Source organism: Schistocerca cancellata, chromosome 3 (assembly GCF_023864275.1).
Source record: "Schistocerca cancellata isolate TAMUIC-IGC-003103 chromosome 3, iqSchCanc2.1, whole genome shotgun sequence".
NCBI lineage: Eukaryota > Metazoa > Arthropoda > Insecta > Orthoptera > Acrididae > Schistocerca > Schistocerca cancellata.
The window spans coordinates 702,145,114-702,171,139 of record NC_064628.1 but is presented as its reverse complement, the minus strand read 5'-3'; the positions used below and the strand labels follow the sequence as shown (position 1 = coordinate 702,171,139).

The window sequence follows — 26,026 nt, the reverse complement described above, 5'->3', positions numbered from 1 at the left end:
TCCGCCAAATGTATGTTGTAGGGAATAAAAATGCCACGTTACTCGTTTCAGAATAAACATTCTATGAATATTGTTTAAGTTTCTCTACGGTGCATAAAAAAGGTACTCCTAGATACATGACACTTGTGACTGGTTCCAGCGAATGACTGCCGATGTCGACCCTTTTAGTTTACTTACACGGTTTCTATTACTTTCGTTTATGCTCGCGGTCAGCTGCCAATAATTGTTTCAAGCGCTGATTATCTGTAAGCGTGTATTCATTTCACGATAATAACTTAATCTTACCACTTCCGTGTTCTCAACTACACCATGTGGCAACAGCATTGTTGAGATTCATACATTACCTGGCACGTCATTTGTGGACTATATGATCAAAAGTAGACGGACGCTCATTAAAGGACATTAATCTGGTACAAGGCCATACTTCGCCTATATAGTGTCTCGAACTGTGCTGCGGACACTGTGGAGAAATGGCAGCGTATTCTTCGTCAAGAGCCGAGACCAGAAAAGGCAGTGATGTTGGACGCTGGGGTTTGGAGCAAAGTCGACGTTCTACTTCATTCCAAAGGCGTTCCATTGGCTTCAGGTCGGAACTCTGGGAAACCAGTTCATTTCAGAAAGTTTATGGTCACCAAGCCATTGCCTCACTGATGCAGCTTTATGACGTGATCACAGGTGGACGGCCATGCTGGTAAAAGGGCGTATTGAAAAGTAATGCGGCCCCATGTCGCAAAACTTGTCAAAACATACTTGGAAACATTGAAATGGGAAGTCTTACCCCATCCGCCCTATTCTCCAATTATAGCTCCTTTTTCGATCAATGGCACATGGCCTGGCTGACCATCACTTCCGGTCGTATGGACAAGAGCGTAATAGGATCGATTCACTGACCATCTCAAAAGACGCCCATTTCTTCCGCTGCAGGATTCGTCTGCTGCCCGAAAGTTGGGAGACAATAGTGGCCAGCGATGGCTAACACTTTGAATCTTAGATTTCTTGTGAGTCTTCCCCAATAGAGCCGCGAACTTCGAAAAAAATGGCGAAAGCAATGTTATAAACCTAATATTTGTGTATTAAATGTTACAATTTCATACAATTATTTCTATTTCTTTTCTCTGAAGAAAACTTACGGAATATTGTTATTAATCGATAACTTCGCAATATAAACTAATGAAGCGTGTCAGGACAGATCACGCTTCAGCAGGAACTCTTGTGTGAGGGGTTAGTGTGAATAAATCGGAGAGCAGTAATGTCCAGAATTTCCAGATGGGTAACGCCGTTCATGACATGTCGCCCCTGGCTTTGCGTTCATAAAAGGTGTATGGAGCTGACAAAGCTGCCGGGGAGATTTGGGGGAGGGGGAGCGAGATTTCAATGATTCACTTGTGGGGAGAGATTACACGTAGGTGTGATATTTTTTCTGTACTAATCGATAGATGCACGAGGTTTTGAACTGTTGCAGGCACTGTTCCCGCGAGATGCTCACATAGCGTCACTAATTAACGCGAAGAGATGCGAGTCAAACGTACGAGATATGCTAAAGAAGAAGAAAACGGACATTGTCTTCTGCGAAAGAACGAAATACTACTGGTGAATACAAGGCAATTGTACCGGCACTAACAAGATCAGCAAAACACTGTATCCATCTTCCAGTGAAAACCTCAGTACGTAATTATGGACCTTCAAACACGGACAAAGCGATTGTGTAAGATTGCTTGTGTACTTTGTAAACTTAATTTCATATTTTACAACGTACGTTCATTCCCATCTCATCAGCACTACCTTCAACCGACAGGCTACTTTTTACCTCCAAAAGAGCAGGGTAATGCACATCCCGTATCACATTTAATTTGTGACCCGAGGCTTGCTGTCGCCAACTGACGTGGTCACTGTACTAAAGCAATGAACTCGCATTCGGGAGGGTGGCGGTTCAAATCCCCGTCCGGCAGCCTGGTACAGGTTTTTCGCGGTTTCCCAAAATGGCTTACTTTCGAATCCCTGGATGGTTGCTTTGAGAAGAACAGAGCCGATTTCTTAATTTACTCCTCCCCACCACAGCTTGCGTTCCATCTTTAACGACAGAATCGACGAGACGTCAGACGTTCATCTTCCAGTCTTCTCATTTGGGGCGACGTCCACGACCTCAATTTGTTGAACGCTTTGGTATATTAGTATAAAGAGGACATTCACCAAAGATTCATTCATAAGATAACCTTTGTTGCTCGGGTTGAAAATGTCATTTAAAAAGCATTTGATCTCGCATTGGCCACAATTTAAGATTTACGTGCATAGATACAGAAGTGGATCCGAGCTGTTTTGGATGTCAGAGTTGGTCGTTCTCCGTATTTGGTGGGTGTTCATGTTACGCTGCTGGTCATTAAAATTGCAAGACCATGAAAACAGAATGCAGCAAACGTCAAACTGGCGTGATATGTACTACATACTTGGATACGCAAATGACTAGCATTTCACTGCAACCGCTCAAAGTGCCAGTTGGCTATGATCAAAGTACAGCTATTCACAGAAATCCAGTGAGAGCCGTAATTATGGTATGGCAGCGAACCTTGGTAGATATTCTAATACATCAACACGGGACCGATTCTCGCTGAAAAAAATTAGTTCCCACTTTGGCCACCAGGTGTAAATCTGGCACTGTGAACGAAAGAGAGATGTATAGAAATGTTTCTGTATGTAAAAGATTAGGAATGGGACGTGGGCAGAAAAGGTCAAACAAGTGAAAAAGGCATAATGTTGATTTTATTATTAACCCCACCGCAGTTTGCGCCAGATTTGCAGCTGGTGGATAAAATTGGAACTAATTAATTTTTTCCAAAGCTTATCTACCGAGTTCCGCTGCCAGCCCACATTGGACCTCCATCAGTAGTGCCCTTTAATTATAACCACCCAGCAGGTAGAATACAGAATGTAGGTACATTCTGTATACAAGACAGGATTGCACTGGCAGTTTCATTTATAAATCACGGTTGAATGTAGCGTTTTTTTTTCTTTGGAGGGGGGGGGGGACGTGTTATGCCTAATGTAAGAATCAGAAATTTCTACTAGCACATGTTTGAATTCGACAGTGACACGACCGTGTCCTATCGAGACTGCGGTTTACTGTTCTGCGAGGATTGAATAGTTGGGTTCAGGAGACCATCCCAAACACAGAACAGACTCTCAGCTTCCCCACACGACTACCGCCCAAGACAGTATGTATTGTTCGCCCTCATTGAAAGATTCGACAGCCATACCATGTACCTTAAGTCAGGAACTGGGGTTGTTTGCAGCAAGAAAAGTAAGGAAGGAGGAAAGAAAATTAGAGTCTATCGTCTCGTCGATACCACGGTCATTAGAGACGGAGTACAATCTCGGCTAACTGAAAGGTCGGGGAAGAAAACACGTTGCGCCCTTTTCAAAGGAACGATTCCGCCATTTGCCTGAGACTATTTTAGATAAATCACGGAAAATCTAAATCTGGATGGCCGAACGGAATTTCAGCCGTCGTTTTCCCGAATACGAGTCCAAAGTGCTAACAACTGCGCCAATTCGCTTGGTAGGAAGAAAAGTATCCAAACCGACAGTCTGTCCGCCCCCGGTAGCTGAATGGTCAGCGTGACGGCTTGTCAATCCTCTGGGCCCAGGTTCGATTCCCGGATGGGTCGGGGAATTTTTCCGCCCAGGGACTGGGTGTTGTGCTGTCAGTATCTTCCTATCATCCTCATCGACTACAGGTCGCCGAAGTGGCGTCAAATTGAAAGACCGGTACCTGTTGAACGGTCTGCCCGAAGGGGGCCCTAGCCATACGATTAAATTAAAAAACCGACGGTCTGGCGACGTTTGAAGCAACGTGGATGTCAACACGACCAACATTTGGGCAGCTTCCCTTGCCACGGCATCAGAGAGAGAGGCACGCTTCGCGCAACAACACTGCAGACAGTAGTAGCACCACGTCATCTTTCCAGACGAGTCCCGACTGCATAGGATTACGTTTGACGTATACCTGTGTGGAGGCTGCCGTAAAGAGCGTGGCAAGATTGCATTCTTCATCATACGACCCCAGGATCTGATCTGATCTGATGAGATGAGATGGTATGGGCTGCCATGAAGTGCGGAACATTAACTATTCTGGTTCGCATAGAAGGTAATTTTGAGACGAGGCGTCACATCTGTCCAGTGTTTAGGCAATGGCTGACATTTCGAGGTCTCCAGCAACAAGATAACGTAAAGCCACCTGTGCTGTCCTGATCTGTCTCGATACCAAAGGTGTTGACAAGAGAATGGCACGCCAGCCACCAGCCTGACGTCGTTGAATACTCCAGCTGCAGTCAGATCAGCGAAGCTAAGCAACGTCGGCCGTTGCTGGCACTTGGACGGTTAAAGGCTCGGGTGCGGCACGTGCTGTTTGGAGCTTTGACTTTCTGGCAAAGGGGAGGGGGGTTGGTGGCGTAAAATTCCTGTTCAGCAGACTTAACGCCAATGTACTGCATTAAATTCCAAACTTGCTAGCAGTGCTTCGCGGATTGAGGACATGTGACTGATAAAGGCGACCCGTCCGTCGGATGGGGAAGTTAAGCTCGGCGACCCCCTTTTAACTTCGGGCAACGCGAACGCAATCCCGACTACCAAAAATTATGCGCCCGAGGTACGCACATTTTTTTTTGTATTCATTTATTTAGGAACATAACATTGATACAACAATACATGTACAGAAACATGTAATTGTGAATAGCTGATCAATATTTCACATAGTCGAAATCCGTTAATAACAGAAATAAATACAACTGACATGTGTGACAAGTTATGCACAGAGATCTTTTAGGAACAATGCTACAAAAAAAAAAATCAGTATGTGTTGTGAAATGTAAACAAAAAGTTAAATAAGTGCATCAGGTAAGAAACTAATAGAGAATTGAAAACACATATGAGGAAAGAGAAACAAAAAGGATACTTGTAGCGAAAGTATTCACTGTAAGTGAAGCGTCCTGTGAAAGCCGTAGAAAAACGCAACTGATAAAGTGTTGGCAAAATGTTCGCGGTACTGCGGTGAACGATGCAATCGTTGATGACATTCCCACAGGTAGGCCATGTACTGCACGGCGTCACTGAGTTGTAACTCAAAAATGGCGTTGGCAGTGTGTCCCAGTAGCCAGACCAGGGCGTTTTTGGGTGCAGTTTAAAGTCAGGAAGGAGAATCCACATTGGTGTCACACTGGAAGCTGCAGTCTGGTTGATAAACCCCACCATCAATCGGCCAACTCCCACACTCCTCACACGTAGCGGCACGCTGTACGGTGGTCTCTGGTGTCGGCAGCTCCACACTGGCTGCACTCGTTCGTCTGGCTGAAATGAATGTCTGCTAGACGCTGTTTAGTCGGAAAGGTGTCATTGACGACTCGGTACCACAACGAACTGATGTCCGACGGCAGGAATTGGTTGTTAATATTATCCCATACCTGCTTCCAAACGACCGTGGGCATCCGTATTTCCACGATGTGCACTGGGGGTCATCCTAGGAGAGCTTCATAGATCCGTCGAGCCGATGTATTCCGATGTGTAGCCGCCTCCAAGACATCGGTGTTACTCAAGAGCAGTAGGCTATGTGCTGGCACCAGGTTTCAAGCTCTCCCTTCTCTCATCATCATACGACGTAAACATGACACCACAGAACATCAGTCATCCACGCGTGTCAGACATACTTTACAAACTACTCTTACACTTCGCGAAGGAAAGGTGCCAGTGTGCGCAAATAGGAGAAACCTTCTCAGACAGCTGAACCCGCCTCTCGGAGTCCCCTAGCCAACGATAGCATACGACTTTACTTTTTCTGGCACTCCATCACTCGCCAGCCGTTACAGCTGATGAGGCCTTGACAGTGTGGAAGCAGTTTGGAATGACGTACCCGTTCAAGTCGATTTCCAGTCGAGTTAAACGCACTGTTGCTGAGAGAGTTGGCAGCTCTGTGTACTGAATTTCGCACCCTGTTTGTTAAGGAAATTGGAAATTTGTGGTAAGCTTCTATGGGACCAAACTGCTGTCATCGGTCCCAAGCCTTACACAGTACCGCGCGAACCGTGAGAAGACGCCCTAGACCGCGCGGCGGTTTAGTCCGAAATCACTCTACAATTTCATCTTTTATTCTTTCTACTATACTCCAGACGCAAAATACGTAAAACTTGTTTATTCAAAGGTTTCAATGACATTTTTTCATTGAAATGAATCAATGGTAATAGGTAAAAATTTGTGCCGGTCCGGGACTCGAATCTCGATCTCCCGCTCATCGCGAACGGGACTATCCGAGCACCCGTCCCATACGACCCAAATTCCCAACCTGTTACCCGCTACTGACGTAGCGTCACGTACCCACGAACCCCTTACTCGCAGTTCCAGACTCCCGTAAGAGATCGCTCACGGTGTGCATCCGCACTGAAAGACAGGAATATAATCAGCTAAAAGTTGCACCGCAAATGTTGTGGAAACGGAAAATGCTATGGATGTGCAGTTTTCACAGAATCTATTGGCAGTCAGGGGCGCGTATTAATAACCAATAAACGGATTGTAATAATACTTAGAAAGTGAATTTTCTATGCAAACATACAGATTTTTAAAAGGAACAATGCCTATTGATACTGACAAACTAAAAGTAGGATAAATGAGAATGTTAGTGGTGTTTGTTGTAGGAATCCAATGCAAGTCTTTTATTGGATATCGTATTTTGAAAAGTTTCCACACCGACATTTGTTTGTGCCATTCAAACTGCGTAACTGCTAGATACGTTGTTATGTTTGCTTGCAGTGTGGTTGTGTGCCCCTTGAGCGCATCACGACTTACTAGTCAGTTAGTGTGTGACTGTCCAGGCGGCAAGTCGTGAGCGGACGATGGGATTTACCAATGCAGAAAAAGCAGATATGCTCATGGTATATGGAGAGTATAGGAATAACGCAGTTCGTTCTTGTGCAGTGTTTGCGGCAAGATATCCCAATAGAAGTCAATCATCTCGGCAGTTATTCATCAACCTTTTTAGCCGTTCCCTGAAAGTGATAGTGTAACCCCTAGGCAAAGTAAGAAAAGGAAACAAGTGACGCCACAAGCGGAGGAAATTAATGTTTTGCTACTGTTGCAGTTGACGCGCAAGTTAGCTCCCGCACAATTGCATGAGTAAGTGGCATGAGGCAAGGAAGTGTCGACATAGGTTCCATACCTATCACATCTCTCTCCATCAAGAGATTATAAGAATCTTGCTAAATTCTATAAATGGGCATTAAGACAGGATACTCCAGATGTATCCGGTATTTCGTTTAGTGATGAGGTCACATTTACAAATCATGGACAAGTAAACAGCCGAAACATGCACAATTAGTCTGTTGATAATTCCCGTTGGCTTGTTCAGGTGAAACGTCAGCGTCCAAAGAGTTTAAATGTATGGTGTGTGCTGGTGAACCATCAGCTCATAGGCTTGTTTTTCCTAGACGGAACAGTGAACGCGTACAATTAACACAGCCTCTTAACAGACAACCTTCCACGGCTGCTAGGAGACGTTCCTCTGCAGACTAGGAGGAAGCTGTGGTACCAACACGACGGCTGTCCAGCATGTAGTGCACCAAGTACTACAGCACGTCTTCACGAATTGTCTCCAAATCGTTGGACTGGACGCACAGGGCCTGCACCTTGGCCGGTCCATTGCCCGAATTTGATGCCTGGAGACTTTTTGTTGTTGGGAAAGACACTGTCTACAGGGACAAACCAACTGCACCCGATGATACACAACGACATATTACTGCATCTTGCTTGGACATCTCCGCTAAAATGCTAGCACGTGTGCAGTAGTTATTCCGTATCAGACTAGAAGCGTGTATTGCTGCTTCCGATGGTCCTTTTGAACACAGCATGTGATGGCCAATTGTATCGTTGCTTTTCAGAATACAGATAACTAGTGTATGCACTCGTGTTGTTCTTTAGTGTGAACTACCACAGGTATTGTGCAAGTGTCGCGAACTTTTCAAAATACATCTCGTAAACGACTCTCACTAGACTCCTGCAACAAACACCACTGACATTCTAATTTATCCTACTTTTAGCTTGTTAATGTCAATAGGCATTGTTCCATCTAAAAAAGTGTATGTTTGCACAAAATACACTTTCTAAGTGTTATTACAATCTGTTGATAGGATAACAACACGAACCCCTGACTTCCAATCCATTCTGTGAAAACTGCTCCTCAATAACACTTTCCATTTCCGCAATATCTTCGGTGAAAATTTTAGATGGTTTATCCTGTACATATTTTACACTGAAGAGCCAAAGAAACTGATAAATGTGCTTAATATCGTGTAGGGCCCCCGAGAGCACGCAGAAGTGGCGCAGTACGACGTGGCATGGACTCGAATAATGTCTGAAGTAGTGCTGGTGCGAATTGAAACCATGACTCCTGCAGGGCTGTCCATAAATCCGTAAGAGTACGAGGGCTGGACATCTTTTCTGAGCAGCACGTTGCAAGGCATCCCAGATATACTCAGGAACGTTCATGTCTGGGGAGTCTGGTGGCCAGCGGAAGTGTTTAAACTCAAAAGAATGTTCCTGGAGACACTCTCTAGCAATTCTGGAAGTGTAGGGTGTCGCATTGTCGGAATGCACAATAGATATGAATGGATGTAGGTGATCAGACAGGATGCTTATGTACGTGTCACCTGTCAGAGTCGTATCTACACGTTTCAGGGGTCTCATATCATGCAAGCTGCACACGTCCCACACCATTACAGAGCCTCCACCGGCTTTAACAGTCCCCTGGTGACATGCAGGGTCCATGGATTCTTGAGGTTGTCTCCATACTCGTACACATCCATCCGCTCGATACAGTTTGAAACGAGACTCGTCAGACCAGCCAACATGTTTCCAGTCATCAACAGTTCAATGTCTATGTTGACGTGCCCAGGCGGGACGTAAAACTTTGTGTAGTGCAGTCATCAAGGGTACACTAGTGGGCCTTCTTCCTTGAAAGCCCATATCGATGATATTTCGTTAAATGGTTCGGACGCTGACAGTTGATGGCCCACCATTGAAATCTGTAGCAAATTGCGGAAGGTTTGCACATCTGTCACGTTGAACGATTCTCTTTAATCGTCGTTGGTCCCGTTCTTGCAGAATCTTTGTCCGGCCGCAGCGATGTCGAAGATTTGATGTTTTAACGGATTCCTGATATTCAAGGTACACTCGTGAAATGGTCGTACCGGTAAATTCCTACTTGATCGCTACCCCGGAGATATTGTGTCCCATCGCTCGTGCGCCGACTATAACACCACGTTCAGACTCATTTAAATCTTGATAACCTGCCATTGTAGCAGCAATAACCAATCTAACAACTGCGCCAGACACTTGTCGTCTTATATAGGTGTAGCCGACAGCAGCGCCGTATTCCGCCTGTTTACATATCTCTGCATTTGAATACGCATGCCTATATCAGTTTCCTGGGCGCATCATGTACCGGGTGATCAAAAAGTCAGTATAAATTTGAAAACTTAATAAACCACGGAATAATGTAGATAGAGAGGTAAAAATTGACACATGCTTGGAATGACATGGGGTTTTATTACAACAACAAAAAATAAAGTTCACAAAATGTCCGACATATGGCGCTGGATAGCAAAACTGCTACCATGACGGTTGAGAGGTACGCCGATATGTTACAGAATCGCATCACCCCCAGCCTGGCTGATAAACACCTGTTGGAACGTACGATGTTTATGCAGGACGGTGCTCCACCCCATATTGCTAGACGCGTGAAAGATCTCTTGCGCGCGTCGTTTGGTGATGATCGTGTGCTCAGCCGCCACTTTCGTCATGCTTGGCCTCCCACGTCCCCAGACCTCAGTCCGAACGATTATTGGCTTTGGGGTTACCTGAAGTCGCAAGTGTATCGTGATCGACGGACATCTCTAGGGATGCTGAAACACAACATCCGACGCCAATGCCTCACCATAACTCCGGACATGCTTTACAGTGCTGTTCACAACATTATTCCTCGACTACAGCTATTGTTGAGGAATGATGGACATATTGAGCATTTCCTGTAAAGAACATCATATTTGCTTTGTCTTACTTTGTTATGCTAATTATTGCTATTCTGATCATATGAAGCGCCATCTGTCGGACAATTTTTGATCGATTGTTTTTTTTTTGTTCTAATAAAACCCCATAACATTCCAAGCATGTGTGTCAATTTGTACCTCTCTATCTACATTATTCCGTGATTTATTCAGTTTTCAAATTTATACCGACTTTTTGATCACCCGGTATATCAAAATGACTATTTGTCATCCTTCCTCGTGTTGCAGAGATGACGGTCAATAGTGTATTCCTCCTGTATTGAAAGCGGTCAGTTGACACGGATAAATAAGCGAGACTCTAAAGGCGTCCAAACTCCCGTAAACAAAACGCGTGCGCGGTGGTCACAGGGCGGCGTTTTGAAGTTGTAAATTTGCATTCCTGCAGGCCGGCCGGGCCGGCGACCTGGCGGTGAGAGGCTGGCTCGGCGGCTGGGAGCTGTCAGCGCGCGGGCCGCGGTGTTTGTAGGCAGGTGCCCGCCTGGGCCGTGGCCTTTGTACGGGGCGCGTTTGCTCTTCCGGCCGCGAGAGATCTGCTCCAGACGCTCGGCCCGGCGTGCAAGCAGGGCGAGCCTTCGCTCATCTGGCCGCGGCCGCGCCGTGTTGTTACTGATAACAGCTGCGGCAGCGCCACGCGCGGGTTTGTTTTTGCTGCCCTCTTCCGTATTGCCGACGCCCCGCCACGAAACAAAGGCCCCAGCCGGCACACTGCCTCAAGAGCCTCTCCTCCCGATGACAGCAGCCTGCTGAAAGCTTCCACCGACACACGACTGCTGCCGTCAGTAAAAGAGCTGCTGTTGCCTTTACGCTCCGGTGTAAACACGGTCGGATGGTGCGAAGTTTCGTTGCATGAAACAACTAGTTTTTGAAGACCTCATAGAGTTTCCAAATTCGTATAATAATAAATGTCTGTAAGAACGTGAGTCTGACAAGTTCAACATCAACTGCCTACGTTTTTTCTGTTTACGGGGGGCGTTTGAAAAATTCGTGCAAAAATAAAAACTACTTACGTATTTGGGGTAAATCTTTTTTATTTTTTCGACGTAGTCTCCTTTTAGAGTTGTACACTTCGTCCAACGCTGTTCTAATAATAGGAATTGTCCAAGTCTGCAAAATAGCTATTAGCTGCTGCAATCACCTCCTCGTTTGAATAAAATCTATGTCCCGCCAGCCATTTCTTCAAATGGGGAACAAATCGTAGTCCGAGGTAGCCAAGTCTGGAGAATAGGGGGGATGTGAAACGAGTTGGAATCTTATTTCCATTAATTTTGCGACCACAACTGCTGAGGTGTGTGCTAGTTCATTGTCGTGATGGAAAATGACTTTTTTGTGGTCCACTCGCCGGCGCTTTTCTTGCAGCTCGGTTTTCAAACGGTCCAATAACGATGAATAATATGCACTTGTAATAGTTTTACCCTTTTCCAGAGAGTCGATGAGGGCTATCCCTTGCGAATCCCAGGAGACAGTCGCCATAACCTTTCCGGCCGAAGGAACAGTCTTCTTCTTCTTGGTGCAGATTCTCCCTTGGTAACCCATTATTTAGATTGTTCTTTGCTCTCAGGAGTATAGTAATCTATCCATGTTTCATCCACAGTGACGAAACGACGCTTAAAGTCCTGCGGATTCTTCCTGAACAGCTACAAACCATGTTTGCAATACTTCACACGATTCCGTTTTTGGTCAAGCGTGAGCAATCGCGGAACCCATCTTGTGGATAGCTTTCTCATGTCCAAATGTTTATGCAAAATATTATGTACCCGTTCATTCGAGATGCCCACAGCACAAGCAATCTCACGCACCGTAACTCTTCTGTCGTTCACCACCGTATCATGGATTTTATCAATGATTTCTGGAGTCGTAACCTCCACAGGGCGTCCAGAACGTTCAGCATCACTTGTGCCCATATGGCCACCCCGAAAATTTTGAAAGCACTTATAAACTGTTCTAATCGAAGGTGCAGAGTCACCGTAATGCTTATCGAGCTTCTCTTTAGTCTCCTGAGGCGTTTTGCCTTTCATGAAGTAATGTTGAATCACCACACGAAATTCTTTTTCCTCCATTTTTTGACAATCACTCGACTTCCTTGATTCACAAGAATGCCAAACACAAATAAATAGACCAATATGGCTGAAACTTGGTGTGCGTTCTTTCCAAAGACGCTACTAATTAAATATGACCTCAATACGCGCCGGTCGTGCCGTCTCTCGGACTTTGCACGGACTTTTCAAACGCGCTTACAAAAGGAGTTAGACAAGAATGTCCCCTATCTCAACATTTACTTAATGTGTTAATTGAGGAAGCTATTCAGATCCTGAAGGAGCTAGGCGAAGGAGATTTCTAAAGGAAATGGAAAACAGAAAAATAATAGGGAATAGAAAAAAGGGAATAGAAGTCAATGGTGAAAGGATCCACTGCATCAGATTTGCCGTTCTCGAGTACTGCTCGAGTGTTTGTGATCCCCACCACGTCGGACTCAGGGTAAACATCGAAGCAATTCAGAAGGGAATGCTAGATTTGTTACCGATAGGTTCGATCATCACCCGAGTACTACGGAGATGCTTCGTAAAATCAAATGGGAATCCCTGGAGGCAAGACGACGTTCTTTTTCGCGAAACACTATTGAAAAAATTTAAGATAACCCTCATCTGCGGCTGATGCAGAAAGGTTATGTTGTCGCCGACGTACATTTCACGCAAGGACTCCGAGAATAAGATAAGAGAAATTAGGGATCGTACGGAGGGATACAGACAGCCGTTTTTCCCTCGCTCTGTTTGCGAGTGGAACACTAAAGGAAATGACTATTAATAATAGCACAAGGTACGCTCCGCCATGCACCATATGGTGGCTTGTGGGGTACATATGCGGATGTAGGGGATATCGTAGTAGTTGCAGACTCCGAAAAACAAATGGATAGAATTCTGCAAGCTCCAACACACACTTTTGAACTATGGAAACTCAACGTGAGCAGGAAAACTACAATAACGGAGGTGCGAAAAAAATAGGGAAGGAATTAACACCAATACAAAAATTGATGACGTCTGAATTGATAGGTGAAACAATTTTGTTATCTCGGTAGCAAACTCATAGAGAACAATGAATGCTTAATGGAAATGCATAGAAGGGTTGAATTAGCAACACATGCATTAATGACTAAGACAGACATTTTAACCAGCAAACATACAAATACAGACGTCAGAAAATGTTTCAAAAAAGCGTTTCTGTGGGGTCACGCTGCTCTGTGAAACGAAGTTGAGCTTTGTGTAAATTTGAAAGAAATGGACTTGAAGCTGCTGAAATGTGGATAAGGTGGAAAATGACAGGAACGAGCTAGGCGAAGGAGATTTCTAAAGGAAATGGAAAACAGAAAAATAAAGTTTGTTGGACATTTCATTCGGGACAGAAAGAAAACAGAGCACTGGGGAAGAAAGGGAGAGGACGACCTAGGAAGAAGTATTTGAAACACATCGAAAAGAGGATGTGATGTGAATTACACAGAACTGAAACGACAGTCAGTGACAGAGAACAGTGGTTGCGTCGACAAGGCATTAGCCTTTAGAATTTGTATTTGTATAGTATGTAATTTACAAACGTTATCTTCAGAAATTCATATGACAGTCCAATCTATGGACATGAAATAGTGCACACAACGAAGACATTACCGAGATTTATCGTGTTGCGAGATACACACATTTGTCTGACAAACTGGCACTGTTGTGAAGAAAGAAGAGAAGCAAAACCAGAGTTTAGGTCCTGACGACAACGAGATCATTAAGGACGCAGCACAAGCTCGTATTAGGGGACGATGCGGAAGGAAATCGGAAGGTCCCTTTCAAAGGAACCATACCGGCATTTGCCTGTAGCGATGTACGGAAATCGCAGAAAACTTAAATCCGTATGGCCTGGAGGGGGATTTGAATCGGCGTCCTCCCGAATCCTAGCCAATTGTGCTAACCACTGCGCCACATTGTTCGGTGACGGAGTTATGAAGCGTGTTTCTTTTTTCTAGTCAACACATAACTAATGAGGAGGTGTTGAATAGGATTGGGGAGAAGAGAAGTTTGTGGCAAAACTTGATTAGAAGAAGGGATCGGTTGGTAGGACATGTTCTGAGGCATCAAGGGATCACCAATTTAGTATTGGAGGGCAGCGTGGAGGGTAAAAGTCGTAGAGGGAGACCAAGAGATGAATACACCAAACAGATTCAGAAGGATGTAGGTTGCAGTAGGTACTGGGAGATGGAGAAGCTTACACAGGAGAGAGTAGTAGCATGGAGAGCTGCATCAAACCAGTCTCAGGACTGAAGACAACAACAACAATAACAACAACAACAACATACGAAAAGTTATTCTGAAGTCGACACACGTACGTCTATGATACAACATGTAAAACACGTGTTAGTAACAAAAACAGACGAACACCGTAGAATTCCGTTTGATCGCACAACAATGAATCTTTCTCGCTGCCTGCCATCCACCGTGTGTACTGCACGGATAACTACCGCTGGGCATTCTGTTGAGTTATTCCGCACGATGCTCTACATCTGCCTCAGTATTGCACGGTCTACCGTTTTATGTGTGGCGGTGGCTGCATAATTCACCAGGTTATTTTTCCCCCTTTTCGATGGTTCGCGTCTAATTCTGTAGGCGTGTAGAGTTTTCAGATCTACGCATTTAGTCATAAGACATTTCTGTCTATTTGCTCATTAGAACTTTTAGTACTATTACCGGTTTTATAAACAGTGTCCTCTCCGCGCAACCTGACACAAGCTGTGCTTGCATTATGAACTTGCACTGACGAAGGTTCTTTCCTCATTGGAGACCGAAGAATAACGCGACAATGATAGCTGCTCAATAAATCTGTTCATTTGTGGTTTATACAACGATTCTGTCAAGAAAGTACGAAAATAAACAACTGTATATACTTAAAGCACGTAAGAAGATATGGTAACTGAATGGGAGCGTCTCTCGTCTTGCAAAGAAGACACGAAAAGTTCGCTTTCTTCAAATGGAACGAAAGGTGATCACCAAGGTTAATGAAAAGTGCGACGCCGTGTGAAAAATGTTCATCACTTTTCCGTCACATGACAGCTTAAAATAATCAGGAAAAGTACCTACAATAAAGCTAAAAGTCATAAGAAATTACCATAGTACAGAGCAGACGAGTCTTACGGTGACGGAAGCGGAGACTGATGTCGATCGCGTTAATTAGAAAGGAATGCCACTTCAGCCTAGCTTTAAAGTAATATGGGGTAACAGATCCAAGAAATTTATCCATGGTGTCTCATCTCCGTGACTGTGGATTGAATTACTGGAAGAAATGCAACAACCAGCCGCTTTAGATCAGCTTTATGTCAAGATGCGTTTAGGTTTTCCACCGATGTTCAGTTGGTCTAATGCATCTATATCTTCATCAGCACGGTGGTTTTGAAAATATAAAGGTGTTACGCCAATTAAAGATTGATGAAAACCCGATAAGGTTCTCTGCAGAAATGTAACTATATACGAGGAGGTTTCAAAAATTAAGCTACACGTTATTATGGCAAGCCAAGTGAAGCTTACTGAATGCTGCACTACTCGTCAAAATGACACAGATATAGGACACTACAGGGTGTTTATAAATGAATATCGCGGTTTTAACGCTTTATAATATTTATTGTATTAAACTTACAGTTATAAATGGTATGTCAAATGAAAGAGCAACTCGAATAGTTTTACCAAGAACCTTATAAATGTTCAATGTGAGCACCATTTGTCACACGGCACACATCAAGTCTATAACCGAGTTCTTCCCAAACGCTGATAAGTGTGTCTTCTGTGATTGTAGCAACAGCTGCTTCAATCCGGATTCTTAATTCAGGGAGGTCTGCTGGTAGCGGAGGCACGTACACACGATCGTTGATGAAGCCCCAAAGGTAAAAATCGCATGGCGCTAGGTCGGATGAACGTGGAGGCCATGCAAAGCAAGCCCTGTCATTGGGCCCCTTGCGGCCTATCCAGCGCTTGGGTACAGTGAACTTCAACCAATCCCGTACATCGCTATCCCAGTGAGGTGGCGCATGATCTTGCTGGAAAATGTTCTCTGGCTCATCTTCTTCCAACTGAGGGAAGAGCCATTGCTCTAGTGTATCAAGGTAAGAAGTGCCAGTTACAGTAGGTTAACCAAAAAAGAAAGGCCCATAAACTTTCCGCCGGGATACGGCACAAAACATTGGCGCTGCGCATGCGCACTGGGGCCGAACAACTGTTTGAGTTGCTCTTTCATTGGACATATCATTTATAACTTTAAGTTTAACGTAATAAATAATATAAAGCGTTAAAACCCCGATATTCATTTTTAAAACTGTATTACTCAACATTGGCACCAAGTCTCTGTAAACAATGGTTGGAGCATTCTACCAATCTTTCACTTCCCCGACGATAGAAATCCGCTCTTTGGTCACGAGAACCGCTGTGCGATCGTCCTCATCGTCGGAAAATCTCTTTCAGCGTGCCGAAAAGATTGAAATGGCAAGGTGGAAGATGTGAACATTCCTATGAGCACCACTCACATCTGTATGGCCTTGGTGAAATTGTTGCCACCCTTTCACTATGGCTGGATGCGGCATTGCATCTGCTCCATGTATCGCCACAATTTCACAGTGAATGTGTGTGTAATTTAGACATTTTGTCCACAACAATTGTATTGTCACGCGATTTCACAGCTGGTGTAACTTTCCAGTTCCCGCGCCATTTCCCTAGCACACTGAGAAGCACCTGTTATCCGTACCGCAGCAGAACTGTCTCAGCAGAAAACCCGGAACATGTGTACCCCTCTAACAATGCGCCATTCTTGTTGAGCTATGATCGTAGCGTGGGACATCGTTAACTTGCTCTCCGAATCTCTAAATAAAGTTTAAGACGTTTAATAACTTTAGGTATCTACCTACACATACAGGTTTTACAAAAGGAGCGAAGCAAAGGAATTTGCATTTTTTCACTTTCTCCTCTCCTCTTCTCTTAAATCTTTCCTCTCTTGCCTAATTGGAACTTTCATTGCCTAACTAGAATTTGTTACATTGAAATGTCGCCTGACAGGTAGACCTGATCGCCTGGTGCAAGCCTTGAGGTAACCGCCCCCCCCCCCCCCCCCCTCAGCGACTTGCGCGTCGATGAGGATGAAATGATGATGATGAAGACGACACAAACACCCAGTCCCTGAGCGGAGAAAATCTCAAACTCAGCCGGGAATTGAACTCGGATCCCCTGCATGACAGGCCGGCGCGCTGTCCACTTATTTGTTTTGCATTTTGTTCGTTGTGTTTGGTCGTAACGCGCGTCACATGACATCCGTTGAAGTTCGTTGTTGATCTTTTCTCTCAGTTTGTTGTATTACAGAGAGCAACCAGCTCTCTGAACGAACACGCTGAATTACCGTGCCGATATTTTTTTTTTTTTTTTGTTCGTTGCATTTGTTCGGGGCGGACGTTCCATGACACCTGTTCAAGTTCATCGTTGATCCGTTCACACAGTTTAGTTATTGCAGAGGGCCGGTAACCCTCTGACCGAACACGCTGAGCTACCGTGCTGACACTCAGCTACGATGACGGTCTACTTGTCAGGTTGATTGGCCGCAGTAATAACGTACTCTCAACACTCGCCGCACGATCAAAACACAAGACAACGCAATCAATATATTATGTTAACAAAAACATTCAAATAAGCGATTCTTTAGGTACAGATGAGCCTCCTTGGAGGGTACCTGTAACTTAATTTTCCTTCATTAGACATACACCAAAGATTTTTACTACATCTGCACCATTCAAGCGGGGATTTAACCAATGTGTAATATTCTCTCAGAGACTGTAAAATAAATGGCGAATGAAAGATTGTATGACGTATTCATATAGAGATAGTGACCGTTTTTAGAGACGTCCGGAGAATAGTGCGTCCGTTATCTGATTAGATCCTTGTGTACATAAGGGGTGTCAACCGCACGTCTATTCGGTTATTACTACTAAATCTGTATTGTCCACATGCGGATCGCAAAGTATACTGTTCCTCATGTCATGTAGATTCTTTCTTTCTACTGTAATGTCACAAGTGATAAGAGTTACATCGACTGAATGCGGTACACTTCATGTTCCTTCATGTTTATAGTATCCACAACTGTCCGAGTAGTAGTAACAGTGGTAACTGTTACAGAGCGACTGACAGCGTTTTATTGACAACAATGACGAACTTATATTCAGAAACGTCCAGGATGTCTTGAAACCGCTGTTTTACACACCACTGTTGTCACGGTTTACTATCTAGTTCCATCGAAAGGCGATAGTGGGGCACCGAAGGTTGAGATTATCAACGCCTTTATCAAAAATCATTTGATACGAATGTCATGCAAATATTTAAAATTGCATAGTAACAAGATATAATCTCATCCGCTGTTCCATCTCGCATCCAATCAGACATGTAATAGATGTACGCAACACTGTCATTGTGCGTCACTGTCTGCGATAATGTTTCATCTCGTAGTAATGTTTCTGTAATCAGGAAAACTAGTAATAATAATAATACATAATTAATAACCTAATCTGTCTTGACTAATTTGTGGTGTGAAGTCAGGATACGGAACAGTACCACGAAATATGTTAACGCGCGCGCCGTTATTTTCTCTGCGGCTGCCGTTGTCAAGTCTGCAACACGCTTATCTGGGAACGCCCGCTACAGTACCGCTTCATTGTTTGTTTCTGTACCTTCATAACTGTGTCATGAATTAATTACGATAAACGGTCAATAAATGCGACTTAATATTTCACATATCTTCTGCTACTCGTGCTGTAAATACCACATACGAACCGTTAAAGGATTTAAGGTATTTCTTGCCATTAGAATGTACCTGCATTACTTTTATAACAAAGGAGCACGTGAAATATAAAACAAATATAACATAAACAATACAAAAATTTCCTTTTGTTTGTCCTGCAAAAGTTTCCTGGTCTTGCGACTGAATGATAAATATAACTAAAATAGGAACTTCCTACTTACAGCGCAAAGGAACACACACATTGTAAAATTAATGTACTGTCAAACCTGAGATGTAAATCATTACTTGTATTCTCGCACGCTGCTCTGAAGTTCGCTCGCTTCCGTCTGATTTTTGGTTATTCATGATACAATGATATTTGTTCTTGATGGCATTACATCGTGATATTAAGTATGGAGCTACATAATTCTAAAACTGTCAAGACATTCCATACGGTCTTAGGCACTACTTAGTACTGAAATGTTTTACCTTGTCAGTGATAGCTACATATCTTAATGTGCGTGTTATGTTGCTTACCGATGTTTGAAGAAAGTAACCTTTTCCTACCAGAAACAGAAGTGACTGACGTAAGCTAGTTTCAAATGCGAACATCATCACAGTACAAAAATGTATAAAACTGTGAATTTGGGGATTATAACGCACCAGTAGCCGAAAACTGTCATTACCTGTAGGCAAGGCATGTGCCCGCACGTTCTACATATCGCACTCCGGCAAGAGTAGTGACAACAATGCAGTACTCGAGAAAACTCGACTTTTAAAGAATTAATTCTGTAAAAATTATATTGAAATAGTATAAGCTTTCTTTAAATTTCAAGTAAGAGTTGTTGGCAATATGTTTATTATGTTTTCCATCCGCATTTCGGCACTTCACATATATTTTTCAGTTGACATACACTACAACTGCCATTTTTGGACTTGTCACTTTACTTGCTGCGCTGCGATATACACAACTGACGCGTCATAATCTCCATAGTGAGATCGCGATATAGTTGCATTATGGGTTTACAACAGATGCATACAGTTATTAAATCATTGATAAACTTTAACGAAAGCTATTCAGGAAGCACGAGACACGGATGGATCACAGAAGTGCAGAACAGTTGCTTTTACGTCATTTTCTACGTATGACACTGCACACGACGTTATCTCAGCTAGCAACTTACTTGGCAGTAGATGTCCGCGCGTCGTAATTATTTACAACGGTATGCGATAATGCCCAAACACTTTTAATAAAGCAAACGTAACATCTTTTCCATGAGATTTGACTGCATTTCCTCGTCTTTTAAACGAATAGTAAACAACTCGGTAAGGAACATTACGAGATATATCGACAGCTCGAAGGAACATCCATAATAGAACAGTGTTTCCTATTACGCACTTGAAATGACAGTAGACAAAACGACAGATGTCGAGGGACGAAAAAAAAATTATGGGGATGACAGCAAAACTGCGGAAGTCAAGTCTCGTAAACAAAATGCTGCCGGAACCCGGCGGCACGTCCACACGCACCGGTAGCGGAAATCGCGCGACAGGCCGCGCCGCAGCGGTACTCACCGACGGCGAAGATGGAGAAGTCGAGCATGTACTTCCAGGCGGGTCTACGCGCCGCCATGCGTGCGCTGTCGCCGGCTGCGGCGGACTCGAGCGAGCGGCGGCTGCTGCACCGGCCCTGCGGACACAAGCGCGCGTCACTCACTGCGCGTGCGCGGACCGCCGCTGGCTGCGCCGCCCCCACCGCTAGCGCCCTCCGCCCCCAGTGGCCGCCGCAGCCACAGGCCGCGCCGCCTCCGACGCCGCTGCGTGGCCATCGCTGGCACTCGTCCACGAATACCCCAAGTTCGGATGAAAGCTATTCGTACGACGGAAGTAGTGTAAAATGAAATTACCGTACGGCCTTGTCGGCCGGTAGGCCGTATTTGGGGTTGTCTGACCGCCTGGTGCAGTCCTTTCTATTTGATACTTGGGCGTAGAATAGAAGTAGCGAAGAATACGATACAATGTCTCAGCTCTGACCAGTGACCTGCTCGCATAGCGAAACGCGCAGCGCACTAGCTTGCGAGACAAGGAGGTGGGTCTGACCGACATCGATTCATCCGTGCGGTGGATTAGCTATCGTTGGTTGGTACACAGGCCGACCTGTGTATGATGCTGGGCTAGTACCTAAAAATCCACCTAAGGGAATACGACACACAAACAGTTAAAATGCGCCGTTTCCACGAGTGCCACTCTAATTGTGGTGTGCGTACTGTAAGACCTTCGGTACACACACCATCAGATTATTTGACTTGTCGCTCTAACGAAGTAGGCGAGTGTCAGCAATATGTCTCGTGGTCTTATCGTGGCGTGTTTATCTTCTGCCGTTAGGTCAGACGATAGAAGTGCCACTTGCACGCTTAGTGTAGCAGATTGACAATGACCAACTTTAAACAGAACTTGATTAATTTTCACACACATTTATTAAAATAGTAAAAAGCATAGACATTACGTAACTTGACTCTGGATGCTGTTTACAATTGACAATCTGAAGTTCCTTTGGTCTTGGTACGTTAATCTTATTCTCACATATCTCTGATACTTGACAAAGTGTCTATTCATTTATCTTCATGGCTATGTACAGGAATATGGTAATCTTATTAGGCGCAGACTGAAACTTCACTATAGACTGGTACAGACAAATGTAGAACTAGTACAGACTGGTGCAGACTGACTAATCGGAGGTCTGTACACTCGTTATAATACCTCGCGCGTTCAGGTATCACTGCGCGAGTGTGGTCCGCGAGGAGAAAAGGTTCTACGTTAGCAGCGATTTCATTGGCTGCGTTACATATGAATACGCGGATCGGCGGAAGCAGAATTTGGTCCATCTCTAAGGCAGCGCCATCTCTTAGTGCGGAGACGGACGAGCGCTGCGCCTGTGCTGTTGTGCTTAGCGGGGCGCGCTCTAGTGGGAAAGTTGTGTATGCGCTGACTACGCGGAACTATGTACACAACACTAATCATTTTCTGCTCGCGAAGGTGAGTGGCATCGAAACGTCGCGGAATACTAAGGCAGCCACTCTGATGGAAATCTGAGAAAATTTTATCAGCAGTATCCGTCGGGAAGGTTTACATTCACTCAGAACGAAGTACACAAGCCACAGACAGATGCACATGAATCTCCCATACCCCCTCCCCCCCCCCACATCTCCAGACCCCCGCATCCCCCACCCCCAATCCATTGGCCTCAGAAAGAGCATCCGGCGACAAACTTAATAATAAAATGAAATTTACCAAATCGTGAAGAGACGGATCCCATACAAGACGAGATGAACGTTACAAAGAAACTGGTGCACCTGCCTAATATAGTGTAGGGCCTCCGAGAGCACGCAGATGTGCTGCAACACGACGTGGCATGGAGTCGATGTCTGAACTAGTGTTGGAGGGAACTGAATGGTTCAAATGGCTCTGAGCACTATGGGTCTTAACTGCTGAGGTCATCAGTCCCCTAGAACTTAGAACTACTTAAACTTAACTAACCTAAGGACATCACACACATCCATGCCCGAGGCAGGATTCGAACCTGCGACCGTAGCGGTCGCGCGGTTCCAGACTGTAGTGCCTAGAACCGCACGGCCTCCACGGCCGGCGAGTGAACTGACATCATGAAGCCTGCAGGGCTGTCCATAAATCCGAAAGAGTACGAGAGGTTTGGAGATGGCTTCTGAACAGCTCGTTGCAAGGCATCCCAGATATGCTTAATAATGTTTATGTCTGGGGAGTTTGCTGGCCAGCGGAAGTGTCTAAACTCAGAAGAGTGTTCCTAGAGCCAGTCTGTAGCAATTCTGGACGTGTTAGATATCGCATTGTCTGGATGGAATTGCCCAAATCCGTTGGAATGCACAATGGACATGAATGGATGCAGATGATAAGACAGGATTATTACGTACGTGTCACCTGTCAGAGTCTTATCTAGACCGTCAGGGGTCCCTTATCACTCTAACCGCACACGTCCCACACCATTACAGAGGCTCCACCGGCCTTAACAGTCCCCTGCTGACATGCAGGGTCCATGGATTCATGAGGTTGTGCTTACCCGTACACGTCCATCCACTCGATATAATATGAAACGAGACTCTTCCGACCTCGCAACATGTTTCCAATCATCAGCAGTCCAGTGTCGGTGTTGACGGGCCCAGGCGAGCCGTAATGCTTTGTGTCGTGTAGTCTTCAAGTGTTCGCGTGTTGGCCTTCGGCTCCGAAAGCCCATATCAGTGACATTTCGTTGAATGGTTCGCACGCTGACACTTGTTGAGGGCCCAACACTGAAATCTGCAGCAATTTGCGGAAGTGTTGCACTTCTGTCACGTTCAAGGATTCTATTCAGTCTTCGTTGGTCCCGTTCTTGCATGATCTTTTTCCGGCCGCAGCGATGTCGGAGATCTGATGTTTCACCGGATTCCTGATATACATGGTACACTCGTGAAATGGTCGTACGGGAAAATCTCCACTTCATCGCTACCTCGGAGATGCTGTGTCCCATCGCTCGTGAGCCGTCTATAACACAACGTTCAGCATCACTTAAATCTTGAGAACCTGCCATTGTAGCAGCAGTAACCGATCTAACAATTGCCCCAGACATTTGTTGTCTTATATTTGCGTTGCCGACCGCAGCACCGTATTCTGCCAGTTTACATATCTCTGTATTTGAATACGCATGCCTATACCAGTTTCTTTGACGCTTCAGCGTATATTACTTCTCAAGTCAACATCCGTTGCTCTCAACATACTATTTGTATGTGCTGCCCGGCGTCTTCTTCCTAGCGTCACCTGTTCCAGTTTGTAAACATTTCTATGACTTTTACGTTGACTACACCAACACTTGAATAACTGTACAGCTTGTCTTTGAGTCTGTTCTAACTATTCCACTGACACTATTTGGTAAGGGCTCCTTATTGACGAACGCTACTCGAAAATAGGTCGAACTAGGTTTTGTAAGCGACTTTTTATGTCTGTGGCTTATAATTTCTAGAAGACGCACGTAGGAGAAAGGTGCATAACACATGAAGTGTAATACAGGGCAGTAAACAGTTCCGATACTACTTCTAGACTACTTTAAACACAAAAAAGTGATTGTTAAGGCAGAGGTAGAACAGTACGGTGTTTTGACGCCATTCGAGAACACACACACACACACACACACACACACACACACACACACACACAGAGAGAGAGAGAGAGAGAGAGAGAGAGAGAGAGAGAGAGCGTGTCCCCGAAATGTGACAAACTTGAGGATTGTAGAGGGCGTACTAACGAACAAATCGAGGATAACTTTGTCCATCGACGCTACAGGGTGTCGAAGTCACAGGCGCCAGCGCCTGCCATTAGGCCACCCCTTCGACAGCAAACGTGACTGTGCGCTGACGGACCATGGGCGGAACGTCTCAAGGCAATGTTAGTTATGCAGTAATTGTGAATGACTTCCACGATCGCCAGTGGAGATGATAGGGCTGGCTGCTGCGTAGCAGGATCTCGTCTCCCATGAATGCGATGCTCTGTTGCCTCGGTGGATGACAGTTACGAACACGAGTTTCTATTCACAGTTTATTTTTCTTCCGGAACACTCTAAAATCGCCATTGTTTTTCCCTATACAGGAGAAAAATAAAATGTATATGGAAACCAGTGCGTGAAACCGTCATCGACCGAGGCAAAATACCATCGCATTCATAGGAGACAAGACCTTCTACACAGAAGCTAGCTCCATCTTCCCCTCTGGCGATCATCGCAATCACTCGTGACCACTGAACCACAAACAACGTTGCGCCTACTGCCAGGCCGCCGGCCGGTGTGGCCGTGCGGTTCTAGGCGCCTCAGTCTGGAACCGCGTGGCCGCTACGGTCGCAGGTTCGAATCCTGCCTCGGGCATGGGTGTGTGTGATGTCCTTAGGTTAGTTAGGTTTAAGTAGTTCTAAGTTCTAGGGGACTGATGACCACAGATGTTGAGTCCCATAGTGCTCAGAGCCATTTGAACCAAGTGACAGGCCTCAGCGGCTGTAACTTCGACGCACTGTAGCGTTGTTGATGACGTTTCCGGACGCGGGTTCCTGTCCTTGATTTGTTTCTCAAGAAATCACCTACAATCCCTAGAAGTTTGTCGCAACATTTCTGGGACACCCTGTACACAGGGTTTTCTAAAACTTCCCTTACAAACTTCCAGGTCTTATAGAAAGGACTGCGTAGATAACATTCTGAACTGGAACCCATATACGGTTATCAGAACCTATTAATGTCACTAAAGGTTTGCGACAAGGTTGCAGTATGCCACCCATCTTGTTCAATTTATATGCAGAAGTGGCTCTCCGAAATTGGAAGAGCAGCTGCAGAGGAATGGGAATAACTGTCAACGATGTAGAGATGTTTTCCATTAAGTTTTGCTGACAATCAAGCTATTATAGCACAAGATGATACGACGATTATATCAGGAACACAACATATGGGGACTACAAGTGAGTCTAAGAAAAAGAGAGTATCTGGTGGTGAATAGTGATGTTAATTTGAAGTACACATCAGTGGCAAAGCAGTTATGAGACAGGTAGAGAAATTTAAATATCTTGGGGCACATATTGATAAAAATGGATTGGGCCATACAGAAGTAAAATATAGAATACAGCAAAGCAGAATAGTGTTAGGGTGTATGCATTCTTTTTGGTGGGATAAGAATATTTCAAACAACAATAAGAAAATATTAAGCAAGATAATGGTTGAATCAGTGCTATGCTATGGATCAGAACAATGAATCTTAAATGCGGATCTCAAAAGAAGACTAACAGCTGTGGAAATGGATCATTTGCGTAGGAGTGTCAGAATATCAAGAATCGAAAGGAAAACTAATGATGAAGTAAGACCTAGAATGAAGGCATATAATACATTGATAGATAGAATTGAAAGAAAATTACACTACTGGCCATTAAAATTGCTACAGCAAGAAGAAATGCAGATGATAAACGGGTATTAATTGGACAAATATGTTATACTAGAACTGACATGTGATTACATTTTCACGCAGTTTGGGTGCATAGATCCTGAGAAATCAGTACCCAGAACAACCACCTCTGGCCGTAATAACGGCCTAGATACGCCTGGGCATTGAGAC

The 26,026-nt window shown here is 44.7% G+C and overlaps 1 protein-coding gene across 1 annotated transcript in view; it reads right to left on the bottom strand.

Moving 5' to 3' along the window:
• LOC126175697 (phospholipid phosphatase 1-like) overlaps window positions 1–26,026 on the bottom strand; it is an 820,416-nt gene that overhangs the window by 270,192 nt on the left and 524,198 nt on the right. The window contains exon 2 of the mRNA XM_049922633.1: window positions 20,451–20,565. Within this exon, the coding sequence (XP_049778590.1) occupies window positions 20,451–20,565 (115 nt within the window). The remainder of the gene's footprint in view (window positions 1–20,450; window positions 20,566–26,026) is intronic.